This window comes from Oncorhynchus keta, chromosome 30 (assembly GCF_023373465.1).
Source record: "Oncorhynchus keta strain PuntledgeMale-10-30-2019 chromosome 30, Oket_V2, whole genome shotgun sequence".
Taxonomy (NCBI): Eukaryota; Metazoa; Chordata; class Actinopteri; order Salmoniformes; family Salmonidae; genus Oncorhynchus; species Oncorhynchus keta.
This window is the reverse complement of record NC_068450.1, coordinates 20,069,152-20,094,322: the sequence shown is the minus strand read 5'-3', so window position 1 is coordinate 20,094,322 and position 25,171 is coordinate 20,069,152. Positions and strand designations below refer to the sequence as shown.

At 47.2% G+C, this 25,171-nt stretch overlaps 1 protein-coding gene across 7 annotated transcripts in view; it reads right to left on the bottom strand.

Annotated features, from left to right (window-relative positions):
- The window catches only part of LOC118363266 (vascular endothelial growth factor A-like), a 29,355-nt gene that overhangs the window by 1,536 nt on the left and 2,648 nt on the right, over positions 1-25,171 (bottom strand). For 2 of the 7 annotated variants that reach the window (XM_052486922.1, XM_052486921.1), the window contains exons 2-12: positions 16,056-16,207; positions 15,727-15,819; positions 15,125-15,199; positions 11,586-14,942; positions 8,224-8,269; positions 7,847-8,043; positions 7,372-7,445; positions 7,147-7,179; positions 6,245-6,316; positions 2,335-2,520; positions 1-2,140 (exon numbers count right to left, since the gene is read on the bottom strand). The exon at positions 1-2,140 is cut by the window's left edge and continues 1,536 nt beyond it. In XM_052486922.1, coding sequence (XP_052342882.1) covers positions 2,119-2,140; positions 2,335-2,520; positions 6,245-6,316; positions 7,147-7,179; positions 7,372-7,445; positions 7,847-8,043; positions 8,224-8,269; positions 11,586-11,663 — 708 coding nt within the window. In that variant the 5' untranslated portion in view covers positions 11,664-14,942; positions 15,125-15,199; positions 15,727-15,819; positions 16,056-16,207 and the 3' untranslated portion in view covers positions 1-2,118. Of the gene's footprint in view, positions 2,141-2,334; positions 2,521-6,244; positions 6,317-7,146; positions 7,180-7,371; positions 7,446-7,846; positions 8,044-8,223; positions 8,270-11,585; positions 14,943-15,124; positions 15,200-15,726; positions 15,820-16,055; positions 16,208-19,700; positions 23,279-25,171 lie in introns of those variants that run through there. The other 5 variants (XM_052486927.1, XM_052486925.1, XM_052486923.1 and 2 more) reach the window with 5 other exon arrangements.

The following is a 25,171-nucleotide window of genomic DNA, read 5'->3' as shown; positions in this document are numbered from 1 at the left end:
CATTCCACAATATACAACATCTAATAAGTCAACTGGACAAAATTATGCCAAAATATAACAAATTCTACAAAGAAAATTAAACAGACACAAACATTTGGACTTATTTAGACTCTTATATTGCATTCATTTCTAATCAGAAGTGTGTGTGTGTGTGTGAACCCTTGGACCATAGCCAAGCCTCATCATTGTCATTCCCCTCACTGCCCTGTCGGCGTGAACAGCTCATTCACTCCAGAGCGGAGAGATGGAGACAAAAACCAAATCAAACAGATGACAGAACACCCCTCAGTGATCCAGCCTGTACAACCCCTCAGTGATCCAGCCTGTACAACCCCTCAGTGATCCAGCCTGTACAACCCCTCAGTGATCCAGCCTGTACAACCCCTCAGTGATCCAGCCTGTACAACCCCTCAGTGATCCAGCCTGTAAAACCCCTCAGTGATCCAGCCTGTACAACCCCTCAGTGATCCAGCCTGTACAACCCCTCAGTGATCCAGCCTGTACAACCCCTCAGTGATCCAGCCTGTACAACCCCTCAGTGATCCAGCCTGTAAAACCCCTCAGTGATCAAGCCTGTACAACCCCTCAGTGATCCAGCCTGTACAACCCCTCAGTGATCCAGCCTGTACAACCCCTCAGTGATCCAGCCTGTACAACCCCTCAGTGATCCAGCCTGTACAACCCCTCAGTGATCCAGCCTGTACAACCCCTCAGTGATCCAGCCTGTAAAACCCCTCAGTGATCCAGCCTGTAAAACCCCTCAGTGATCCAGCCTGTACAACCCCTCAGTGATCCAGCCTGTAAAACCCATCAGTGATCCAGCCTGTACAACCCCTCAGTGATCCAGCCTGTAAAACCCCTCAGTGATCAAGCCTGTACAACCCCTCAGTGATCCAGCCTGTACAACCCCTCAGTGATCCAGCCTGTACAACCCCTCAGTGATCCAGCCTGTAAAACCCATCAGTGATCCAGCCTGTAAAACCCCTCAGTGATCCAGCCTGTACAACCCCTCAGTGATCCAGCCTGTAAAACCCCTCAGTGATCCAGCCTGTACAACCCCTCAGTGATCCAGCCTGTAAAACCCCTCAGTGATCCAGCCTGTAAAACCCCTCAGTGATCCAGCCTGTACAACCCCTCAGTGATCCAGCCTGTAAAACCCCTCAGTGATCCAGCCTGTACAACCCCTCAGTGATCCAGCCTGTGACCATATGCTGTGAATGAGAGAGAACTGTGGCATGTTAACCCATCTGTGCCATTCAGTGTGTAGACCACACAGATACAGTCTATGCAGCTATTCAACTGACTTAGCTATAGGTCCATGGGGTATCCCTGACAGCTTTATACACACAACAAATAGCTGGTACGTGTGTGCATGTGTGTGTGTACATGTGTGTGTGTGTACATGTGTGCGTGTGTGCATGTATGTTCATTCACTATTCTATATCCTTACTGCACTTTAATGACTTGACCCTGGAATCATTCTCCTATCGGGGGTCTCCCTGTACACAAAATATAACACATGTATCAATATCAGGATCATTATGTCTGTTGCCATTGTCTTTCTGCAAAACAGTCCAATAGCAGTTCATGGGCAAAACTGACCCACCGTGTCTATGAAGACAACAAAACTCAACATGAACACGTCTGTTAAATCTGATCTGTGATCAGTCTTTAAATCCTCTTCATGTCCAAAGTCCCAATGTCCCATACAGCATTGGAGGTGTGAGTGTTGAATTCTGTCTGGTCCACAACTAACGTCCTGGCGACTCACTACCTCACATCGCCCTCATGTTACCAGACATCTAAACTGTGCTTTACATTTGGTCCCATCATTTACTCTTGTGAAGGAGAGTGTTACTTACACATTGACTGGACGATAGCAGCTAAGCGCCTGAAGAAGCTGTGTGATGAGACTGACTACACATATACAGCTCTACACACAGGTACATATCTTTACGTTGTAATACTGCACTGACTTGGTGGTTCTGGAGGACAAGGAAGAGGAGAGTTAGGGGTACATCCTCCACTCCTCTTTGTTACCCAGACTTCTGCTTAGCATGGATGAGAGTGGATGAGCATGGATGAGAGTGAGTCTGGAACCAGCGGAGAGACAGAGCATCACCGCCTCCTGGCCTCACATCTAAAACAAAAAATGAAACAAGAGAGAGAGTTTCGATCAGATTGATGAAATACGTAATGTTGGGATGTTGTTTAGCCAGGTTTGAATGTGGTTGTGATGCATGGTCACAGTTGATACTACATCTCTGTTAATGGTTCAAGCTCTCCTTCTATGGCTCTGGTTCTGAAGGTGGTTTGCTGTCACTGGACACTGACCTGCAGAGGTGCTGGTTGAGCCTCCTCCCTTTCTGACTGCAGATCTCTGTGGTCACGTTGCAGCGACACCGACATGAATGCAAATCGAGTGTCCACTTCCTCCCAGGACAGGGGGTACATCGAGGGCCTGGCAAGGGAGACGGGGTGGTCGGGGGAAGAGAGGGCGTAGTGGGGGGAGAGGAGGGTCTGTGGCGGTAAAAAGAATAGAACAAATACTGCAACTTTAAAACAGACATCAGTGGCTTTCAAACCTGATGTTCCACATAGGATTTAAGAGGAATAAAGCTGTCCCTGTGCCCATTGCAGTAGACATCCTCTTGTCTGAGAGACCCTTTAATGTGCCATTGGCTGGGATTCCCATTAGGGAGTTAACCTCAGTCTGTCTAAGTGAGTCCATCCATGACTGAGTTAACTCACCCTGGCCTGTCTGGGAGGCTAATGGACTTCTTCAATGAAGTGATTTAATTAATGAAGCAGCTACAGAGAGGCCATCTTTGTGTGGGACTGGCTGAGTGGTCATGACTGGGTTGCCACAGAGAGAGCGGGAGGAGGTGGTGTCTGTGCTGCCACAGAGAGAGAGGGAGGATGTGGTGGCTGGGTTGCCACAGAGAGAGCTGGAGGAGGTGGTGGCTGTGCTGCTACAGAGAGAGAGGGAGGAGGTGGTGGCTGGGTTGCCACAGAGAGAGCGGGAGGAGGTGGTGGCTGTGCTGCTACAGAGAGAGAGGGAGGAGGTGGTGGCTGGGTTGCCACAGAGAGAGCGGGAGGAGGTGGTGGCTGTGCTGCCACAGAGAGAGAGGGTGGAGGTGGAGGTGGTGGCTGGGTTGCCACAGAGAGAGAGGGAGGAGGTGGTGGCTGTGCTGCCACAGAGAGAGAGGGAGGAGGTGGTGGCTGTACTGCCAGAGAGAGAGAGGAAGGAGGTGGTGGCTGGGATGCCACAGAGAGAGCGGGAGGAGGTGGTGGCTGTGCTGCCACAGAGAGAGAGGGAGGAGGTGGTGGCTGGGTTGCCACAGAGAGAGGGGGAGGATGTGGTGGCTGGGTTGCCACAGAGAGAGAGGGAGGATGTGGTGGCTGGGCTGCCACAGAGAGAGAGGGAGGATGTGGTGGCTGGGCTGCCACAGAGAGAGAGGGAGGAGGTGGTGGCTGGGTTGCCACAGAGAGAGAGGGAGGAGGTGGTGGCTGGGTTGCCACAGAGAGAGAGGGAGGATGTGGTGGCTGGGCTGCCACAGAGAGAGAGGGAGGATGTGGTGGCTGGGCTGCCACAGAGAGAGAGGGAGGAGGTGGTGGCTGGGTTGCCACAGAGAGAGAGGGAGGATGTGGTGGCTGGGTTACCACAGAGAGAGAGGGAGGAGGTGGTGGCTGGGTTGCCACAGAGAGGGAGGAGGTGGTGGCTGGGTTGCCACAGAGAGAGAGGGAGGAGGTGGTGGCTGTGCTGCCACAGAGAGAGAGGGAGGATGTGGTGGCTGGGCTGCCACAGAGAGAGAGGGAGGAGGTGGTGGCTGTGCTGCCACAGAGAGAGAGGGAGGATGTGGTGGCTGGGTTGCCACAGAGAGAGAGGGAGGATGTGGTGGCTGGGTTACCACAGAGAGAGAGGGAGGAGGTGGTGGCTGGGTTGCCACAGAGAGGGAGGAGGTGGTGGCTGGGTTGCCACAGAGAGAGAGGGAGGAGGTGGTGGCTGTGCTGCCACAGAGAGAGCGGGAGGAGGTGGTGGCTGTGCTGCCACAGAGAGAGAGGGAGGAGGTGGTGGCTGGGTTGCCACAGAGAGAGGGGGAGGATGTGGTGGCTGGGTTGCCACAGAGAGAGAGGGAGGATGTGGTGGCTGGGCTGCCACAGAGAGAGAGGGAGCATGTGGTGGCTGTGTTGCGAGAGAGAGGGAGGAGGTGGTGGCTGGGTTGCCACAGAGAGAGCGGGAGGATGTGGTGGCTGGGTTGCCACAGAGAGGGGGAGGTGGTGGCTGGGTTGCCACAGAGAGAGAGGGAGGATGTGGTGGCTGGGCTGGCATCGAGAGGGGGGAGGAGGTGGTGGCTGGGTTGCCACAGAAAGAGAGAGAGGAGGTGGTGGTGGCTGGTTTGTCAGAGAGGGAGGGAGGAGGTGGTGGCTGAGTTGCCACAGAGAGAGAGGGAGGAGGTGGTGGCTGGGTTGTCAGAGAGAGAGGGAGGAGGTGGTGGCTGAGTTGCCACAGAGAGAGAGGGAGGAGGAGGTGGCTTGGCTGGCACCGACAGGAAGGAGGTGGTGGTGGTTGGGATGCCACAGAGAGGGAGGGAGGAGGTGGTGGCTGAGTTGCCACAGAGAGAGAGGGAGGAGGTGGTGGCTTGGCTGGCACCGACGGGAAGGAGGTGGTGGTGGTTGGGATGCCTCAGAGAGGTAGAGAGGAGGTGGTGGCTGGGTTGCCACAGAGAGGGAGGGAGGAGGTGGTGGCTGAGCTGGCACAGAGAGAGAGGGAGGAGGTGGAGGCTGGGCTGGCACAGAGAGAGAGTGAGGAGGTCGTGGCTGGGCTGGCACAGAGAGGGAGGGAGGAGGTGGTGGCTGGGTTGCCACAGAGAGAGAGGAAGGAGGAGGTGGAGGCTGGGTTGCCACAGAGAGAGAGGGAGGATGTGGTGGCTGGGCTGCCACAGAGAGAGCGGGAGGAGGTGGTGGCTGTGCTGCCACAGAGAGAGAGGGAGGAGGTGGTGGCTGGGTTGCCACAGAGAGAGGGGGAGGATGTGGTGGCTGGGTTGCCACAGAGAGAGAGGGAGGATGTGGTGGCTGGGCTGCCACAGAGAGAGAGGGAGGAGGTGGTGGCTGGGTTGCCACAGAGAGAGAGGGAGCATGTGGTGGCTGTGTTGCGAGAGAGAGGGAGGAGGTGGTGGCTGGGTTGCCACAGAGAGAGCGGGAGGATGTGGTGGCTGGGTTGCCACAGAGAGGGGGAGGTGGTGGCTGGGTTGCCACAGAGAGAGAGGGAGGATGTGGTGGCTGGGTTGCCACAGAGAGAGAGGGAGGATGTGGTGGCTGGGCTGCCACAGAGAGAGAGGGAGGAGGTGGTGGCTGGGCTGGCATCGAGAGGGGGGAGGAGGTGGTGGCTGGGTTGCCACAGAAAGAGAGAGAGGAGGTGGTGGTGGCTGGTTTGTCAGAGAGGGAGGGAGGAGGTGGTGGCTGAGTTGCCACAGAGAGAGAGGGAGGAGGTGGTGGCTGGGTTGTCAGAGAGAGAGGGAGGAGGTGGTGGCTGTGTTGCCACAGAGAGAGAGGGAGGAGGAGGTGGCTTGGCTGGCACCGACAGGAAGGAGGTGGTGGTGGTTGGGATGCCACAGAGAGGGAGGGAGGAGGTGGTGGCTGAGTTGCCACAGAGAGAGAGGGAGGAGGTGGTGGCTGAGCTGGCACAGAGAGAGAGGGAGGAGGTGGAGGCTGGGCTGGCACAGAGAGAGAGTGAGGAGGTCGTGGCTGGGCTGGCACAGAGAGGGAGGGAGGAGGTGGTGGCTGGGTTGCCACAGAGAGAGAGGAAGGAGGAGGTGGAGGCTGGGTTGCCACAGAGAGAGAGGGAGGGAGGGAGGAGGTGGTGGCTGGGCTGGGCTGGCCCCGAGAGGGAGGGATGTGGTGGCTGGGTTGCCACAGAGAAAATGAGTCACCAAATTAGGCAGATTACACACCTGCCAGTAACTCAATGGGATCTGATCTGAGTCATGGATGGGCCTGAGAGACACTGAGGGAACTCTGACCCCTATAAGACATAGGACATAGCTGACAGTAGCATGATGGGTGGATAATTGAAGAAGAAAGGCTGAATTCACTATTTCTGCTGTGTGTGGAGTGATATTCTTGGAATTACTTGTGCGTACCCACAGAGAAACAGATAGTTGCTTAGACTTGTTCATAAAGCTTTATGTAAGTAAAGAAGCAACAACTCAGGAGTTAATTTAGCATGTTTAGTTGAACTTACATAGTTCCACTTTTCTTTCGTTTGGATTTTCCTCTCTCCCTTTTCCTGCCTTTCCTCAGAGGCTTTGCAGGCCTATTAGTCAGAGACATACATCTGTGTCAAACAACAATACATCACAATAGCAGATCAAAATCTAAATAGATACATTATAGAGTTAAATGTGTGGGATAATTTGTGGGATAAATTTAAAGGCCAACAGCCTAATTAGAAAATAAAATGTCTGCCTCAGTCTCCCTTTCAAGCTTTCACTCTTGGGCCAATAACTGAAAGGTTGCTAGATCGAATCCCAGAGCTGACATGGTCAAATTCTGTCGTTCTGCCCCTGAACAAGGCAGTTAACCCACTGTTCCTAGGCTGTCATTGTAAAATAAGAGTGTGTTCTTAACTGACTTACCTAGTTAAATAAAGGTTAAATAATAAATACATTTAAAAAAAACTATTTTTATTTTCTCTCTATCCCTCTGTTTTCACTCTTTCCCTAACTTTCCCTCTCTGTGGGCCTTGACCTCTGTCCAGCTCTGTTGGTCTAACGCCAGCTAGTCACTCTGCCACTAGGTCAGGGGTGGGCTGGGGCTTCCAAACATGTGACAGAGCAAAAGTAGCCTTGCCTTAGCGTCTTCTCAGAAATACTATAAAATAACATGGTGTAATAATAATGTTGTATAGATATAGAAACTTCGACCTGCTTTGGTAATTGCTCTCAGAGCACTCACTCAGCACAAAGGGTAAGGTATCTCTATGGAGACAGTGGCAGGTGAACTGTCCCATGGGATATTAGGCTAGCGCTCGAGCATCACAAAGACGCTAACTCACTAAGCTAGAAGTACACAGAAACAGATACCCAAACACACACAGACAAAACACAAATGTACACAGACAGCCACATACATACAGTACTGTACCTGGTAGGGGCTGATTGAAGATTCTCTTTTAGTCTACAGGGAAAGAGACCGGGTTATTTGAGGACACACACAGAGAATGCAGTCATGCATAGACCGTGTCTGTCTGTCTGTCTGTCTGTCTGTCTGTCTGTCTGTCTGTCTGTCTCTGTCTCTCTCTCATGCTCTCTCTCTCATGCTCTCTCTCTCATGCTCTGTGTGTGTGTGTGTGTGTGTGTGTGTGCTCACCTGCACTCACACTGGCTGTGCTCAACGAAGTCCAGCTCAATGAGTTCATGCTTCATGAAGGAGGTCTTCATTAGCTGCAGAGTACAAAGACACAAACTACGGTTACAAATCATTCTGTGTGTGAGAGTGTGTACTTCCAATGCGATAGAGTGTGTGAGTGTGTACCTCCATGGTGATAGAGTGTGTGAGTGTGTACCTCCATGGTGATAGAGTGTGTGAGTGTGTACCTCCATGGTGATAGAGTGTGTGAGTGTGTACCTCCATGGTGATAGAGTGTGTGAGTGTGTACCTCCATGGTGATAGAGTGTGTGAGTGTGTACCTCCATGGTGATAGAGTGTGTGAGTGTGTACCTCCATGGTGATAGAGTGTGTGAGTGTGTACCTCCATGGTGATAGAGTGTGTGAGTGTGTACCTCCATGGTGATAGAGTGTGTGAGTGTGTACCTCCATGGTGATAGAGTGTGTGAGTGTGTACCTCCATGGTGATAGAGTGTGTGAGTGAGGGCACACACTCCAGTGCCTCGTCGGAGCAGCACCCACCACAGCGGTGGACCGACACACAGGAAGGCACGAAGAGGTGATGCGTCTCTCCCGGCAACTCCCGCCACACCTCAACCAGGGTATCCCTGGGCTCACAACCACTCCGAGAGTACACCTCCAACCACCGACGCACTGGAGGGAGGGAGAGACAGAAATTTCAGATGAATAGGTTTGACAAGGTCACTAACACATCACAAATCTAGTCATAATTTATTCATTCTCACTTTATGAATCTCAACTCTGTTATATACACACACAGTTACTCATCATCAGCCTGTTCATATATGCTGGTGTGATTATCACGGGGGGTACCTTCTCTAGATTTGGGGGTGGTGTCCGCAGGTCTCCAGTGGGCTAGCTGGAAGAGCAGAGGCAGAAGAAGAGGTGTGTCAGGTGGTAAATCCCTGCATGTTTTTAACCTTATATACAGAGACGACCCCTCGTACCCCACAGCCCCTCGTACCCCACAGCCCCTAGTACCCCACAGCCCCTCGTTCCCCACAGCCCCTCGTTCCCCACAGCCCCTAGTACCCCACAGCCCCTCGTTCCCCACAGCCCCTCGTACCCCACAGCCCCTCGTTCCCCACAGCCCCTCGTACCCCACAGCCCCTCGTACCCCACAGCCACTCGTTCCCCACAGCCCCTCGTTCCCCACAGCCCCTCGTACCCCACAGCCCCTCGTACCCCACAGCCCCTCGTTCCCCACAGCCCCTTGTACCCCACAGACCCTCGTACCCCACAGCCCCCCGTACCCCACAGCCCCCCGTACCCCACAGCCCCTCGTACCCCACAGCCCCTCGTTCCCCACAGCCCCTCGTACCCCACAGACCCTCGTACCCCACAGCCCCTCATTCCCCACAGCCCCACGTACCCCCCAGCCCCACGTTCCCCACCGTCCCTCGTGCCCCACAGCCCCTCGTACCCCACATCCCCTCGTGCCCCACAGCCCCTCGTACCCCACAACCCCTCGTGCCCCACAGCCCCTCGTGCCCCACGTACCCCACAACCCCTCGTACCCCACAGCCCCTCGTACCCCACAGCCCCTCGTGCCCCACGTACCCCACAACCCCTCGTACCCCACAGCCCCTCGTACCCCACAGCCCCTCGTACCCCACAGCCCCACGTACCCCACAGCCCTTCGTACCCCACAGCCCCTCGTACCCCACAGCCCCACAGCCCCTCGTACCCCACAGCCCCTCGTGCCTCACAGCCCCACAGCCCCTAGTACCCCACAGCCCCTCATATCCCACAGCCCCTCGTGCCCCACAGCCCCTCGTGCCCCACAGCCCCACGTGCCCCACAGCCCCACGTACCCCACAGCCCCTCGTACCCCACAGCCCCACAGCCACTCGTACCCCACAGCCCCACGTACCCCACAGACCCTCGTACCCCACAGCGCCTCGTACCCCACAGCCCCTCGTACCCCACAGCCCCACGTACCCCACAGCCCCTCATACGCTCTCATGCTCTACACTGATACCGAATACCTTAGCTAGGTGAGTAACACACAAAAAAAATACTATGTAGTTTACACGCACAAAACACAAGCACACACAGACGCACGCACACAAACACATCACACCCACCCACCGTCATTATTAGATCTGAGTGGACCAGGGCCACTGCTGAGAGAATGTAGACTTCGCCCAACCGCCCAACCCTGCCCCTGTGCTCTCTCTACAGTTTCGGGTTTGGCCCCATTTCATTTAGAGTTCACCGATGTGTGTGTGGCCATTTTGTGAACACATACTGTAGTGTCTGAGCAACAAGAAACATGTCAGATCACATGGGTGTTTCATTCATATCACAAATCAATCAGCGCAAAACATCCCCAGGAGTAGGGCGGGCTATAGCTCCACAGACTGGCCCCTAGGAGAAGTAGGGCGGGCTATAGCTCCACAGGCTGGCCCCTAGGAGAAGTAGGGCGGGCTATAGCTCCACAGGCTGGCCCCTAGGAGAAGTAGGGTGGGCAATAGCTCCACAGACTGGCCCCTAGGAGAAGTAGGGCGGGCTATAGCTCCACAGGCTGGCCCCTAGGAGAAGTAGGGTGGGCAATAGCTCCACAGACTGGCCCCTAGGAGAAGTAGGGTGGGCAATAGCTCCACAGACTGGCCCATAGGAGAAGTAGGGCGGGCAATAGCTCCACAGACTGGCCCCTAGGAGAAGTAGGGTGGGTAATAGCTCCACAGACTGGCCCCTAGGAGAAGTAGGGTGGGCTATAGCTCCACAGACTGGCCCCTAGGAGAAGTAGGGTGGGTAATAGCTCCACAGACTGGCCCCTGTGGAGGAGTAGGGTGGGCAATAGCTCCACAGACTGGCCGCTAGGAGGAGTAGGGTGGGCTATAGCTCCACAGACTGGCCCCTAGGAGGAGTAGGGTGGGCAATAGCTCCACAGACTGGCCCCTGTGGAGGAGTAGGGTGGGCAATAGCTCCACAGACTGGCCCCTAGGAGAAGTAGGGTGGGCAATAGCTCCACAGACTGGCCCCTAGGAGAAGTAGGGTGGGTAATAGCTCCACAGACTGGCCCCTGTGGAGGAGTAGGATGGGCAATAGCTCCACAGACTGGTCTCTAGGAGGAGTAGGGTGGGCAATAGCTCCACAGACTGGCCCCTGTGGAGGAGTAGGGTGGGCAATAGCTCCACAGACTGGCCCCTAAGAGGAGTAGGGTGGGCTATAGCTCCACAGACTGGCCCCTAAGAGGAGTAGGGTGGGCTATAGCTCCACAGACTGGCCCCTGTGGAGGAGTTGATACTGTCACCCCAAGTGTGTGTTCGTTGTACTGCTCCCAGAGAAGACTATTCCCCTCCAGGCTGGTTGCATTTGTTCCTGGCTGACACTGGCACAGTCTCACTCTCTCTGTGTCTCCCTCTCTGACACACACACAAGTAATGTAAACAGTGCCAGCCAAGCTCTTGCAGCAGCCCACACAGTGCCAGCCAAGCTCTTGCAGCAGCCCACACAGTGCCAGCTGCAGCATCAGTCTTAGACCTTCTAACTGCCAACATTAACCCAGCTTTCCCCCAGGGGGACGAGTAGAAAAAGCCGTTGTGACCACTGTGTGTGTGTGTGTGTCAGAGAGAGAGAGAGAGAGAGATGTGGGCCCCAATACAACATGATTCCCAGGACCTGCAACCTGATATATCCCACGGCCACGCAGCTCAATCAGGGCAGCTTCAGGTCACTTCATGTTCTTGATATAAAACCAATCTGCCATGTGAAGAGTTGTGTGTCTGAGAGTCTATTATGTTGGCTAATTATTATCCATCCCCATATGTCACTCATGTACAGTACATCTACCTTGTGTTACAAAGAACATGTCAGTCATTCTGACAGAGTTGTGCCACATTGTGCCTATCCATACATGGTACATGAGTCTACCATTAGTCAACATGGTACATGCTCTAGGAGAGTGAGAGGTGCACCACAGAATTCTGTAAACCTTCATAAGCTCAGAGCGTCAATGACCGTGGGGGTAAGCTCCAAACACACAAGGATCCGTTAGAAACATAGACGCTATACTGCTCCTAAAGTCACTGTATTCCCATCTTTATTTTCCCTTCAAATAAACCACATGTTTTGTTGCATAATACAGGCAAATGAATAAAAAAATCTAAACTCCTGAGATTTCCATGCAAACAACTGTCTACCAGAGTGTAGTGTGTCAGATAACTAACCTTAGCATGGGACGTGGGTATTCTGGAGAGCAAGAGGAACTGAAACATTCCTAGAATAACTTGAAGCATAATCCCCATTGTGCAGAACTCCAAAAAGCCTAATTTTCCGTAAATTAATTGATGATTTTCTTTTGTCTTTTCACTCAACTCAATCAATATTCAATCTGCAGTCCTTAGGTTCCATGTTATGGATTGACAACCGGGGTGGCATTCCCTTTCCGTTTGTTAAGAACGTTAAATATATTCATGTATACATACAAGTAATTATGAATCCGTCTATGGCAAATGAGTAGGCTAACACTCAAATGAGTGGCTTGAGATTGTAACTTAATTCATCAACAATTGCACAATGTATTTGGCTACAATATAACAATTTATAATCGAATGCCATCAATCGGCCAAGTCATTCTTGGCAATCAAGCGCACACATATGCATTTTGCATATTGACAAAAGCCTAGTTTAATAAATCTCAGTCGTTCACGTTCAATTCAATACAGTTTGGTTGCATCTATTTTACTGAGAGTTGTGTGAACTTTGAATGATGGCCCCCAATATTCCAAAGCCAGAGGTTCGGGTATGTAAACCGGTTACATTCGCCCATTGTTGGCCAGAAACCCATGAAACGGTCCGTGGTTGAGCGTCAGTAGTAGCGTGACAACAGGTCCATTTATAGTCCCGATAAGATATTTTGCGATATTGTATCCTTGTCTCTAAAAACGTTTAAAAAGGACAAAAAGCACTTATTTACGATCCAACACTAATGTCTTGAATCACAGAGGCTACGGTGCCGAACGCACATCTCATGACACTGCGCAGCCTATCCACAGCGGTGTCTCGGAGAAATAGCCTAGATGACGTTTCGTTGAAGACGCATGTGCCGCCGCGACTTATCCTTTTGTCCTCTTTGATAATAACATATAGAAAGAAGTTAATGGTGCCAGAGCAGTCCACAAAGAGAAGGGTCCTTGACAGCGTCTCTTGGTCTGTTATGATTGGTTGCTCATGTCCTTTGCCCTTCAGATCACAATTAAAAGGCGCACTCCACTCGACGCACTCCGAATTCCGCGTAACCTTTGCACTGCCAACTTTTTCAAAATGACATGGACGCACCCGCGCACTGGACACAGGTGAACGTCGCCCTTCAATTCGTCATTCAGCAGGTCAATCAATAATTTACCACTCCACTTTCTCAGCCACATAATACATTTTATAATAACGATACAATAAAGGGGGTCATTTTATTGCACTAAGATCTCTTTATATCATTCACCCAAATCCACATCCAAGCTCTCACAGACAGACACATAAAACACACAGACCACTAACTGATCACCCCCAGTGAATTGATATTAATCATTTATTTGGTTGGAATAATACATTTGCACAACTAATTTAGGTCACAGTCAGAGGCTTACAAAACCTTGATCAGCAGCACTAGGTCACAGTCAGAGGCTTACAAAACCTTGATCAGCAGCACTAAGTCACAGTCAGAGGCTTACAAAACCTTGATCAGCAGCACTAAGTCACAGTCAGAGGCTTACAAAACCTTGATCAGCAGCACTAGCTCACAGTCAGAAGCTTACAAAACCTTGATCAGCAGCACAGAACGTACAGTGAACCCTGTCTCCCATCAGTTTGTCTTTACGTCGACAGAAGAGTCTCTGTCAGTTTGGTGTGTTTTGGTTATGAGGGGGCACTTGTGCACTACATAGGGGATGTCGGTATGCAGGGACCTGTTATCTCCTGTGGTTTCAGCTAAGGGCTTGAGAAACAACACAAGGTCATAGAGTCATTAACAAACACTGCACCACTCGCTCACTCCCAAACCTGACAGGACATGCGAGCGTGAGAAACAGGTGAGAAACAAACTCAAAATGAAACATTGGAGGTTGTTGGTTGAGATCAGAGGAACAGTGTTTACTAAGTTATTCATCATTGCATGACTCCACGACACCGTGAAGAGTTAAGGCTGTCATTAAACATCACTGAAACACAATCTGTGACTTATGGTAAGTGTCGGTTGGCCGTCACCACAGCAATAAATTAAATACATTTCTAATCTCAATAAATCTGCCTGCGTGGCACTTCAGTACTTCCCATAGTATAATTACCATTCCTAAAATTAATTATTCAACATTTTTTTTTTACCTTTATTTTACTAGGCAAGTCAGTTAAAAACAAATTCTTATTTTCAATGACGGCCTAGGAACAGTGGGTTAACTGCCTGTTCAGGGGCAGAACGACAGATTTGCACCTTGTCAGCTCAGGGATTCTAACTTGCAACCTTTCTAACACTCTAACCACTAGGCTACCCTGCCGCCCCATCAGAGAAGTGCACAATTAAATACCATTTAAAAAAGTCCTAATTTGACTTAATTTTCAAAATGTCTCTTGATTCCATGTCCTTTCAATGGGAAAGTATATAGTATATCTAGGGACAGTTGTTCCTCATCACATAACCAGGAAAAGCAGAAGGCCCTAAATATTGCATGTAGGTAACATTGTCAGGAAAAACTCCTGTCCCGAACAGTATATTTTTATGACTGTATTTGGGTCCACCATGGGCCCAGTAGCAGAGTCAAAAGATCCATGGTGTCATTGACACACAGAGCAATAACTGAATCCCAGTGGTTCAAGGGCAGCTGTGCAGAGCACCCCCTTTCTGTCATTATGGGATTCTACCTTTGATTAAAGTCTTTACAGTACGCAGTCATAGACTTACATTACTGAACACTGAAGTTTACAATATCTGGAATGCCCCATCTCCAGTGGGCAAATTCACACAGTCCCATGAATCTTGTTGAGACTGCCTCTGAACGGCCGTGGGGAAACCATCATGTCACGGGTATGCAAACCAATTAGCAACTGGCTAACAGGAGTCTTGGTTCCATCCAATAGCGGAAGAGATGTGCTGCTAATGACCTACTGCTGTTAGTCTTGTGATACCAGACCAAACCTCCACAACGTATTCTCCTCCTGGAGAAACCTAGAATGGCTGTGGGGCGAGGCTTTACTGTGACAAAGACATGTACCCCATTACTGTTTCCGTTTCACCCAGGTATTACACACTTGTTTTTTAACTCCTTGGCTTAGTATCCAAGGTCCAAGCAAACGAGAGCTGTGCACATCATCAACGTCTGCCACAGTGAAAAAGTTAACTACTCCTATAACTCAATCAACCGTTCACCCCCTTCCTGAATGACTCCATTCCTCTTCCGAGGTGTTCGGCCAAATCAATCCCCCTTGTTTTACCATGTGCTCGTATTCTACTAAACTCCTACTTGTTGCAAGTGATTTTGTGTTTCTCCTGAGAATTCTGTCTGAGAATCTCTGTCTGCTTCTTAAACCCGTTTACTCTGTGAATCAAAATGAAGAAATATATAAATCAGTTCCAGCCTCAGGTATTTCACACCAACAAATCATATTAATACATATTCCAGGCAATGGTGATTATTACTACGACCCTAACTAGAACAGTGTAATAAAACATGTAATAAGTTATAATACATGCAATATGTTTATAACTTCTTTCACACACCTTGCCCTCATTGTAGATCTGCTTGATGACCTGTTCTTCTCGTCCGTGAAGTTGTTATGGACAGACTCCAACTGTCTGTGTGACCGGAAGAGAGAGAGAGACACCTGTCAGACATCACAGACATACGCACAGCACACAGAGGAATATCGTTGGCAGTTGAATTGGCATTTTGAGTATTATTCATGTTTTATTATTCTGTACTAGTACAAATGTAAGTCATATACCAGGAAAAGTTGAATCTCTACAATCAACAAAAGTGCTGCCAAGTCAACGTGCAAAAACACAGATTACCAGATCTATGACAGCATAACCTGGGTCTGAGCCAGGGGCACCTGTGCCTACAGACAGACAGTTATCTGAGTTTACAGGCTATTTAGTCTAGACTATGAATGAGTAACAAAATAGTAATAGCAGTAATAGGCAATTGTGACATTTTGGCACAGATGTTTGTCACAATTCAGAAATGCTTTAGGTTTAGGAGTGACAGATTACGTTCCTAGAACGTGACAAAAATCACTGCATTTCTTATTTAACTATGAGAGATACATACAGAATCAATGTCCAATCATCAATTTCACTCTGATCTTTCCTCATGATGTTACCTGAAGAGAAGCTCAGTCACATGATGAGCATACAGTAGCTAATTATTCTAAAGTTCATCAGGGTTTGAACTGATCCTAGTAGCGCATACTCTCCTGAGAGAGAGAGACAGAGACAGAGACAGAGAGAGGGAGGGAGGGAGAGCCAGAGAGAGGGAGGGAGAGGGAGACAGAGGGAGAGAGGGGGAGACAGAGAGAGAGAGGGGGAGAAAGAGAGAGAAGAGAGAGAGAAACAGAGAGAGAGGGACAGAGAAATAAATAAAAGGGAAATAAAACTATTTTTAAAAGTGTGTATGAACTCTGGAGGGCTGTGTGTGTGTGTGGTTACATACCTGGGGTTGTGTGGAGGTGGGTCTGAAGGCCTGTCCCCCGGTAAAAGGGTGCAGGTCGTACTCTCTCTGGGACACCTCCTTACTCAGGACCCTGTAGGCCTCGTTCAGCTCCACAAACTGGCCATGCAGCCCCGGGTTAGACAGGGCACTGCCTGGGTGCATTTGGTAGAGAGACAAGAAGCAGTGAGGATTACTGATGAAAAAAAACAATAGAGACCAGCACACTGTTGACTGCTCCCGCTGTTTCAGTCAGTGCTATATGGATGTGTGCATACTACTTTCGAGCAGTCAGGATAAGGATTAGGACGAATCAGGGTTACTACAGTACCTGCACACAGACAGCACAGGAGGCTGCTGAGGGGAGGACGGCTGATAAGACTGGCCGGAACGGAGCAAATGGAATGGCATCAAACACCTGGAAACCATGTGTTTGATGTATTTGATACCATTCCACTGACTCCGCTCCAGTCATTACCACAAGCCCGTTCTCCCAAATGAAGGTGTCACCAACCTCCTGTGACAGACAGACACCTACTGTGCTACTGTGTAGCTTCAAACTGGAGAAAAATCATGTACTGACTAGAGGTCGACCGATTATGATCTTTCAACGCCGAACCGATTATTGGAGGACCAAAAAAAGCAGATACCAATTAAATCGGCCGATTTTTGTGTATATTTGTAATAATGACAATTACAACAATACTGAATGAACAATGAACACTTATTTGAACTTAATATAATACATCAATTACATCTATTTAGTCTCTAAATAATTAAACATGTTCCGTTTGGTTTAAATAACGCAAAAACACAATGTTGGAGAAGAAAGTAAAAGTGCAATATGTGCCATGTAAATAAGCTAACGTTTAAGTTCCTCGCTCAGAACATGAGAACATATGAAAGATGGTGGTTCCTTTTAACACGAGTCTTCAATATTCCCAGTTAAGAAGTTTTAGGTTGTAGTTATTATAAGAAGTTTTAGGTTGTAGTTATTATAGGAATTATGTTGTGTTGACTATTTCTCTCTATACCATTTGTATTTCATTTACCTTTGACTATTGGATGTTCTTATAGGCACTTTAGTATTGCCAGCCTAATCTCTGGAGTTGATATGCTTGAAGTCATAAACAAGGCTGTGCTTCAAGCATTGCGAAGAGCTGCTGGCAAACGCAGTAAAGTTCTGTTTGAATTAATGCTTACGAGCCTGCTGCTGCCTACCACCACTTAGTCAGACTGCTCTATCAAATATCAAATCATAGACTTAATTATAATAAACACACAGAAATACGAGCCTATGGTCATTAATATTGTCAAATCCGGAAACTATCATTTCGAAAACAAAACATTTATTATTTCAGTGAATAAACATGTATCTTACAAAGTAGTTGTTTAATCTAACTACTAATCTAGTTATCTGTACACAGAATTGCATATTTGGTTTATTTGACCATTTCTTTATCTAATCTTTACAGGAAAATGCCACTAATGTAGAAGGAAAAGCTGTGTACATTTTCAAATACTGTGAAGAATGCAACAAAGATGCAGAATCATCTGGCCAAGTGCATAAAGTTCCTTCAGCTCTGACAACAAGCAACCTCTTACGAAAGTCCCTCTACTTCTTTTCGAGGTGAAAATGATGAATCAGACACCTTATCGATAGCAACAGCTCATGGTCCTCCTGGAATCAGAAGGTTTTTTTTTTCTTTCTCAGGCCACACCCATCCCTTTGTCTACCAAGCCGTCATATTGGCTTAGCCCACTAGGGACTTTTCCATCATGGTTAGTAACCAATACCTACTATTTGTTTTTATGTATTTCTGTGATTATTTAGTTAGTTAGTAAATAAATAATCAAGCAAATGTGTATATTGGTGATTCATAATTTATGCTAGGGTTTGTGGAGATAATCAATCATTTTTACGACATTCAGATGAGACTGATAGAAGGTAAAGAATAATTAATGATTGACCGCTATTGATATAAAAGATCTTCAGATCTTTAAGAGTGGATTCAGAAGATAGCCGCTCTATATAATCTAATGCTTCCGTGGTGCCCCGGGTTCCTAATGAGTTAGTTATTGCCTGATTAATTTAATCAAATAATTCAAAGTTAGGTCATCGATTTGAAAATAGCATATTATTTAATTTAATCACTGTAAAGACACGGCAAATGTCTTGCTCGAGCTGTGTACGCAACTGGTTCACCTAGAAATTACGAAAACCTAGGACGAGAACAGACTACCGCCGAAGCATCTATTCTATAAGAACATTTCTGAATGGTACTTTGAATTATCCATTCTAACCACTCTGTCTATATGCTATGTCTTGCTTGTCCTATGTTGCTCTGCGTGTGCTCACTGCTCAATGATTGTCTATATTGTAATTATTTTTAATAACGTGCCCAGGGACTGCGGTTGAAAATTAGCCAGCTGGTTAAAACCGTCACTTTTAGTGAAACGTTGATTAATGTGCACTGTCCCTGTAAAAATAAAATAAACTCAAACTCAAACCTCTGCTGTGATGCTCACAGGCATTGTGTATTGGAAGAGATTTCTGAATGTTCTTCGCCCAGCATACACCCCTCCAACCAGACATGCTTTATCTACTCATTTGCTGGATACAGAGTTCAACAGAGTTCAAGGGGTCAAGCAAATCATAGAGAAAGCAGACTGTATTGCAATAATCTCTGATGGGTGGTCAAATGTTCGTGGGCAAGGAATAATTAACTACATCATCTCCACCCCTCAACCAGTATTTTACAAGAGCACAAACAAGGGACAACAGACACACTGGTCTCTACATTGCAGATGAGCTGAAGGCAGTCATCAATGACCTTGGACCACAGAAGGTATTGCACAGGTGACAGACAATGTTGTGAAAATGAAGGCTGCTTGGTCTGAAGTGGAGGAGTCCTACCCTCACATCACACCCATTGGCTGTGCTGCTCATACATTGAATCTGCTCCTCAAGGACACCATGGCACTGAAAACAATGGATACACTCTACAAGAGAGCCAAGGAAAGGGTTAGGTATGTGAAGGGTCATCAAGTTATAGCAGCAATCTACCTCACCAAACATAGTGAGAAGAATAAGAGCACCACATTGAAGCTGCCCAGTAACACCCGTTGGGGTGGTGTTGTCATCATGTTTTACAATCTCCTGGAGGGGAAGGAGTCTCTCCAAGGAATTGCCATATCACAGTCTGCCGATATGGACAGCCCCATCAAGAGGATCCTCCTGGATGATGTATTTTGGGAGAGAGCAGTAAGCAGCCTTAAACTCCTAAAACCTATAGCAGTAGGCAATGCACGGACTGAGGGAGACAATGCCATCCTGACTGATGTTCAGACTCTGCTTGCAGATGTAAGAGAAGAAATCTGTACTGCCCTGCCCACTTCACTGTTGCTCCAAGCAGAGGAAACTGCAGTTCTGAAATACATCAAAAAGCGTGAAGACTTCTGCCTGAAGCCCATCCATGCCACAGTGTACATGTTGGACCCCAAGTATGTTTGCAAGAGAATCCTGTCTGGTGCAGAGATCAACAAGGCCTATGGTGTCATCACTTCCGTGTCTCTACACTTCCGTGTCTACACTTCCAAGCAAGGGCTTTGGGATGGAGATGCAATATGGCAGTTGTGCCAACATACCTCATCAGCCACCTGGTGGAAGGGACTTTGTGGATCTGAGGCTCTTTCCCTGTTGCCTTCATCATACTCCAAATCCCACCAACATCAGCCACCTCAGAGCACAACTGGTCCTTGTTTGGGAACGGGAACACACGGGAACGGGAACACACAGGGCACACACACACACACACACGGGAACACACACACACAGGAACACACACAGACACACACACACGGGCACACACACACACACACGGGAACACACATACACACACACACACACGGGACACACACACACACACGGGCACACACACACACACACACACACACACACACACACACACACACACACACACACACACACACGGGCACACACACGGGCACACACACGGGCACACACACGGGCACACACACACGGGCACACCACGCTGACCAATACAAGGGTTGAAAAATTGGTGGCCATCTGGGCAAAATTGAGGCTTTTTGAGCCTGACAATGAGCCATCCTCAACAAGGTTGAAAAGTGACAGTGAAGATGAGGCCTCAGAGTCTGATGTTCAAGAGGTGGACATTAAGGGGGTTCAGGGAGAAGACAGGGAAGCCTGAGAGGAAGACAACCAAAGCTTTAGTTTCTAGACTTTCATTTTACAGATGTATTTTTAAAAGGTTTTTGGGAGATGCGATGGATCATTGAGGATCATCCAATATTCCCTTTCTTTTGTTGTTCAGTAAAATCATCCCATGTGAAGAGTCAACTGATTTAATTAAAGTTAAATTCTTAACAAATGTTTTATATATTTTTTCTATTGGAAGGATTTAATCATTTGCAATTATATTTACTTAAGGTAAAAGGTTTGTTTGTCTCCATATGATATGGTAAATATATCCAATAGAAAAAATATCTATATTTAAAATGGTATTCATATTAATTTGCATATATTCCTGTTAATTCCCACGGAAAGTTTCCACCTCGGACTATTCCCCAAAATGTGCAACCCTATTGGGGAGGGGCTTTGCTGGTGACACGGAGGGTGATTGATTTAGAATTCAAGTTACACTTAACCAGCATGGTTACCACAGCATTCTGCAGCGATACGCCATCCCATCTGGTTTGCGCTTAGTGGGACTGTCATTTGTTTTTCAACAGGACAAAGACCCAACACACCTCCAGGCTGTGTAAGGGATATTTGACCAAGAAGGAGAGTGATGGAGTGCTGCATCAGATGACCTGGCCTCCACAATCACCCAACCTCAATCCAATTGAGATGGTTTGGGATTAGTTGGACTGCAGAGTGAAGGAAAAGCAGCCAACAAGTGCTCAGCATATATGGGAACTCCTTTAAGACTGTTGGAAAAGCATTGTAGGTGAAGCTAGTTGTGAGAATGCCAAGAGTGTGCAAAGCTGTCATCAAGGCAAAGGGTGTCTACTTTGAAGAATCTGAAATATATTTCGTTTAACACTTTTTGGGCTACTACATGATTCCATGTGTGTTATTTCATCGTTTTGATGTCTTCACTATTACTGTACGATGTAGAAAATAGTCAACATAAAGAAAAACCCTTGAGTAGGTGTGTACAAACTTTTGACTGGTGCTGTATATTAACAGTTGAAGTCAGAAGTTTACATACACTTAGGTTGGAGTCATTAAAACTAGTTTTTCAACCACTCCATAAATGTCTTGTTAACAAACTATAGTTTTGGCAAATCGGTTAGGACATCTACTTTGTGCATGACACAAGTAATTTTTACAACAATTTACAGACAGATTATTTAACTTAATCACAATTCCGGTTGCTCAGAAGTTTACATACACTAAATTGACTGTTCCTTTAAACAGCTTGGAAAATTCCAGAAAATGATGTCATGGCTTTAGAAGCTTCTGATAGGCTAATTGACATCATTGGAGTCAATTGGAGGTGTACCTGTAGCTGTATTTCAAGGCCTACCTTCAAACTCAGTGACTCTTTGCTTGACATCATGGGAAAATCAAAAGAAAACCACCAAGACCTCAGAAAAGAAATTGGAAACCTCCACAAGTCTGGTTCATTCTTGGGAGCAATTTCCAAACGCCTGAAGGTACCACGTTAATCAATACAAACAATAGTATGCAAGTATAAACACCATGGGACCACGCAGCCGTCATACCACTCAGGAAGGTGACGCATTCTGTCTCCTAGAGATGAACGTACTTTGGTGCAAAAAGTGCAAATCAATCCCAGAACAACAGCAAAGGAACTTGTGAAGATGCTGGAGGAAACCGGTACAAAATAATCTATATCCACAGGAAAACAAGTTCTATTGCGACATAACCTGAAAGGCCGCTCAGCAAAGAAGAAGCCACTTCTCCAAAACCGCCATAAAAAAGCCAGACTACGGTTTGCAACTGCACATGGGGACAAAAATCTTACTTTTTGGAGAAATGTCCTCTGGTCTGATGAAACAAAAATATAACTTTTTGGCCATAATGACCATCGTTATGTTTGGAGGAAAAAGGGGGAAGCTTGCAAGCCGAAGAACACCATCCCAACCATGAAGCATGGGGGTGGCAGAATCATGTTGTGGGGGTGCTTTGCTGCAGGAGGTTCTAGTGCACTTCACAAAATAGATGGCATCATGAGAAAAAAATTACCTGGCTATATTGAAGCAACATCTCAAGACATCAATCAGGAACTTAAAGTTTGGTCGCAAATGGGTCTTCCAAATGGACAATGACCCCAAGCATACTTCCAAAGTTGTGGCAAAATGACTTAAGGACAACAAAGTCAAGGTATTGGAGTGGCCATCACAAAGCCCCAACCTCAATCTTATAGAAAATCTGTGGGCAGAACTGAAAAAGCATGTGCGGGCAAGGAGGCCTACAAACCTGACTCAGTTACACCAGCTCTGTCAGGAGGAATGGGCCAAAACTCACCCAACTTATTGTGGGAAGCTTGTGGAAGGCTACCAGAAACGTTTGACTCAAGTTAAAGAATTTAAAGGCAATGCTACCAAATACTAATTTAGTGTATGTAAACTTCTGACCCACTGGGAATGAGATTAAAGAAATAAAAGCTGAAATAAATCATTCTCTCTAGTATTATGCTGACATTTCATATTCTTAAAATAAAGTAGTGATCCTAACTGACCTAAAATAGAATTTTTACTCTGATTAAATATCAGGAATTGTGGAAAAACTGAGTTTAAATGTATTTGGCTGTAGGTGTATATAAACTTCCGACTTCAACTGCATATATTTATTTTTGCATGTTAATTTGGCCTTAATATGTGTCACACTTCAGTTTGCAAACAAGTTTTTAAAAAAAGTTTATAAATCACTGAGTTAATAAAGCTGCACACAAACATGGTCGCTCTTTTGCTTTCTTAAGGCAGCTCGAACATGTAGGTGTTCCAGCCTAGCTCAGTGCTTTCTGTGGTGGTGGGACAGCCCGCGGAAAATACGGAGCGTAGGGGTTGATCATGTTTTTTAGTTGCGCTGTGCTCAGTGTTCTGTCACTCATGGGGACACCACGTCACTGCAAAATCTACGGGGAGAGCTCGAAAATTCAAGCCCCTTGGGTGCTTCCATAGAGTGACATTAGAATTGCCCATCCAAAAAGGCTCAAGGTCATTGGCCACAGATTAAATTACATAAAATCATATTATATCTACCGTAGCTTTGATTTGACTGATCAAACTTAGCTAGCAAGCTAGCAGTCATTATCATGAATCAAATTGACAATCTACTGGCAAATCACTTTCAAACCTTGTCATATGAAGATAAAACACAATACAGATACAAATGTATCGGTGTTCATAAATATTACACAAGTTGGAAATCGCAAATACAACAATGAGTGGTTTGGAAGGAATCAGTGGCTAACTGCAAGCGTTGCAAAGCAATCACTAGCCTGATATTCAGTGGAGTGAGTGTGTGGTCCAAGTCTGGGCTTAAGGGTCTCTTTTCCAAGCTTAAAATAATAAACATTCAACACCGGTCATAATGTCAATCCAACATGACTTCTGCCGTGTTCAAAACAACTGGAAACTCGAAAATCTCAGACTTCACTGAACTCAAGCCAACTGTGAACTTAAATGGTCATCCAACTCAGAATTCCAAGTCAGAAACTCTGACCTCTTTTTAGAGCTCCGACCTGAAGATTCCTGATTCCTGATTCGACCTTGTTTTTTTCAGTTCCCAGTTGTCTTGAAAGCGCCATAAATCCAGAGAATGCCAGACTTGGATGCAAAAATTTGCCCTTAAGGACCGCCGTGCCACCTTCCTGTTCAAGTGAGCACAGCACAACAAGGTGCTGCTGCATAAATTATGTGATATGCCAGGGAGATATGTATACTGTAGCTAAGAAAGTAATACTAAGTGTATGGTGTGTAGTAAGCGGTTAGTAGCCTTACCCTAATCATTTGGTCCCTTTTTCCCTCCTAACTTAGCCTACTGTTCTGACTTGGTGGTGCACATGTCGCCTGTAGCCTGTTTTAGAGAAATGTCATCATTGAATATTGTAAGAGCTTTTATTGTCTGCTTATATGCCCCCTTTATTTATCCTACAGTTCTGACTTGGTGTACACAGAGAACACTGTAAGAACGGCACATGTTCTGAATTCTGTTGCTGTACATGTAGAAAGTGCTGAACCAATAGTTATATTGACTACATCCATCCTAGCTCGCTTATTAATGTCTTTATCAAAATTACGGATTGCCTCTTATCCGCTCGTCGTCCCTTATGCCATAATTTGTACATCTCAATTGTCAGTAGAAACCACATTTGTTCAAGCAAGTCAGCCATATCAGCATTTTTTTTTAAAGGCAGTAAATGTTTAAAAGGCTGAATTAACCGTTGTCGCTGCCAGACAAGGCTCCGCTGATAACGTGGTGTAGCCGTGATAAGGATTCACTCCATGGTGCTGAAAATAAATATCTGCTGTTGGGACAGCTTTATGTAGGCCCTAACAGTTTGTGGGCACCGTTTGTTATAGTGCAATTAATATATCGTTTAGTGTTGTGTCCTGTAGTGCCTTTGCTGGCATGCATCGAAGAAAAAATGTGGCGTTTTCCCCACCAAGACTTACATGCTAAAATTGCCACTGCTCATATTTAGGCTGGTAAACATACTGTACAGCCCTGTTAACATAGAGATCCTCACAACACCAACATATAATATACATGAACACCGTGGGAATGCCAAGTTGGAAGAAGGTAGAAAAATACTGTGCAAGAGTGCACTCGTGTGGTTGGACAGAGATGCTGCAATATAAACCATCATGCAGCAAACCCTAAATCTGTGCTGCTTGAACTGTGTCTTTCCTACATTTACTAAGTATATGAAGCTTTAAAATGGCAGACCAGGAGATTGTCGTACCTTTTTTGATTTGTCAAAAAATGCATTCTTTATTTGCTCCAGTGAGGCATCAGGTTTTACACGAAGAAGGTTGTAATAATTTACTGCCACTAATTAAACAGAATGACCACACAGTGCTTGGATCACAGGCCTGGACTG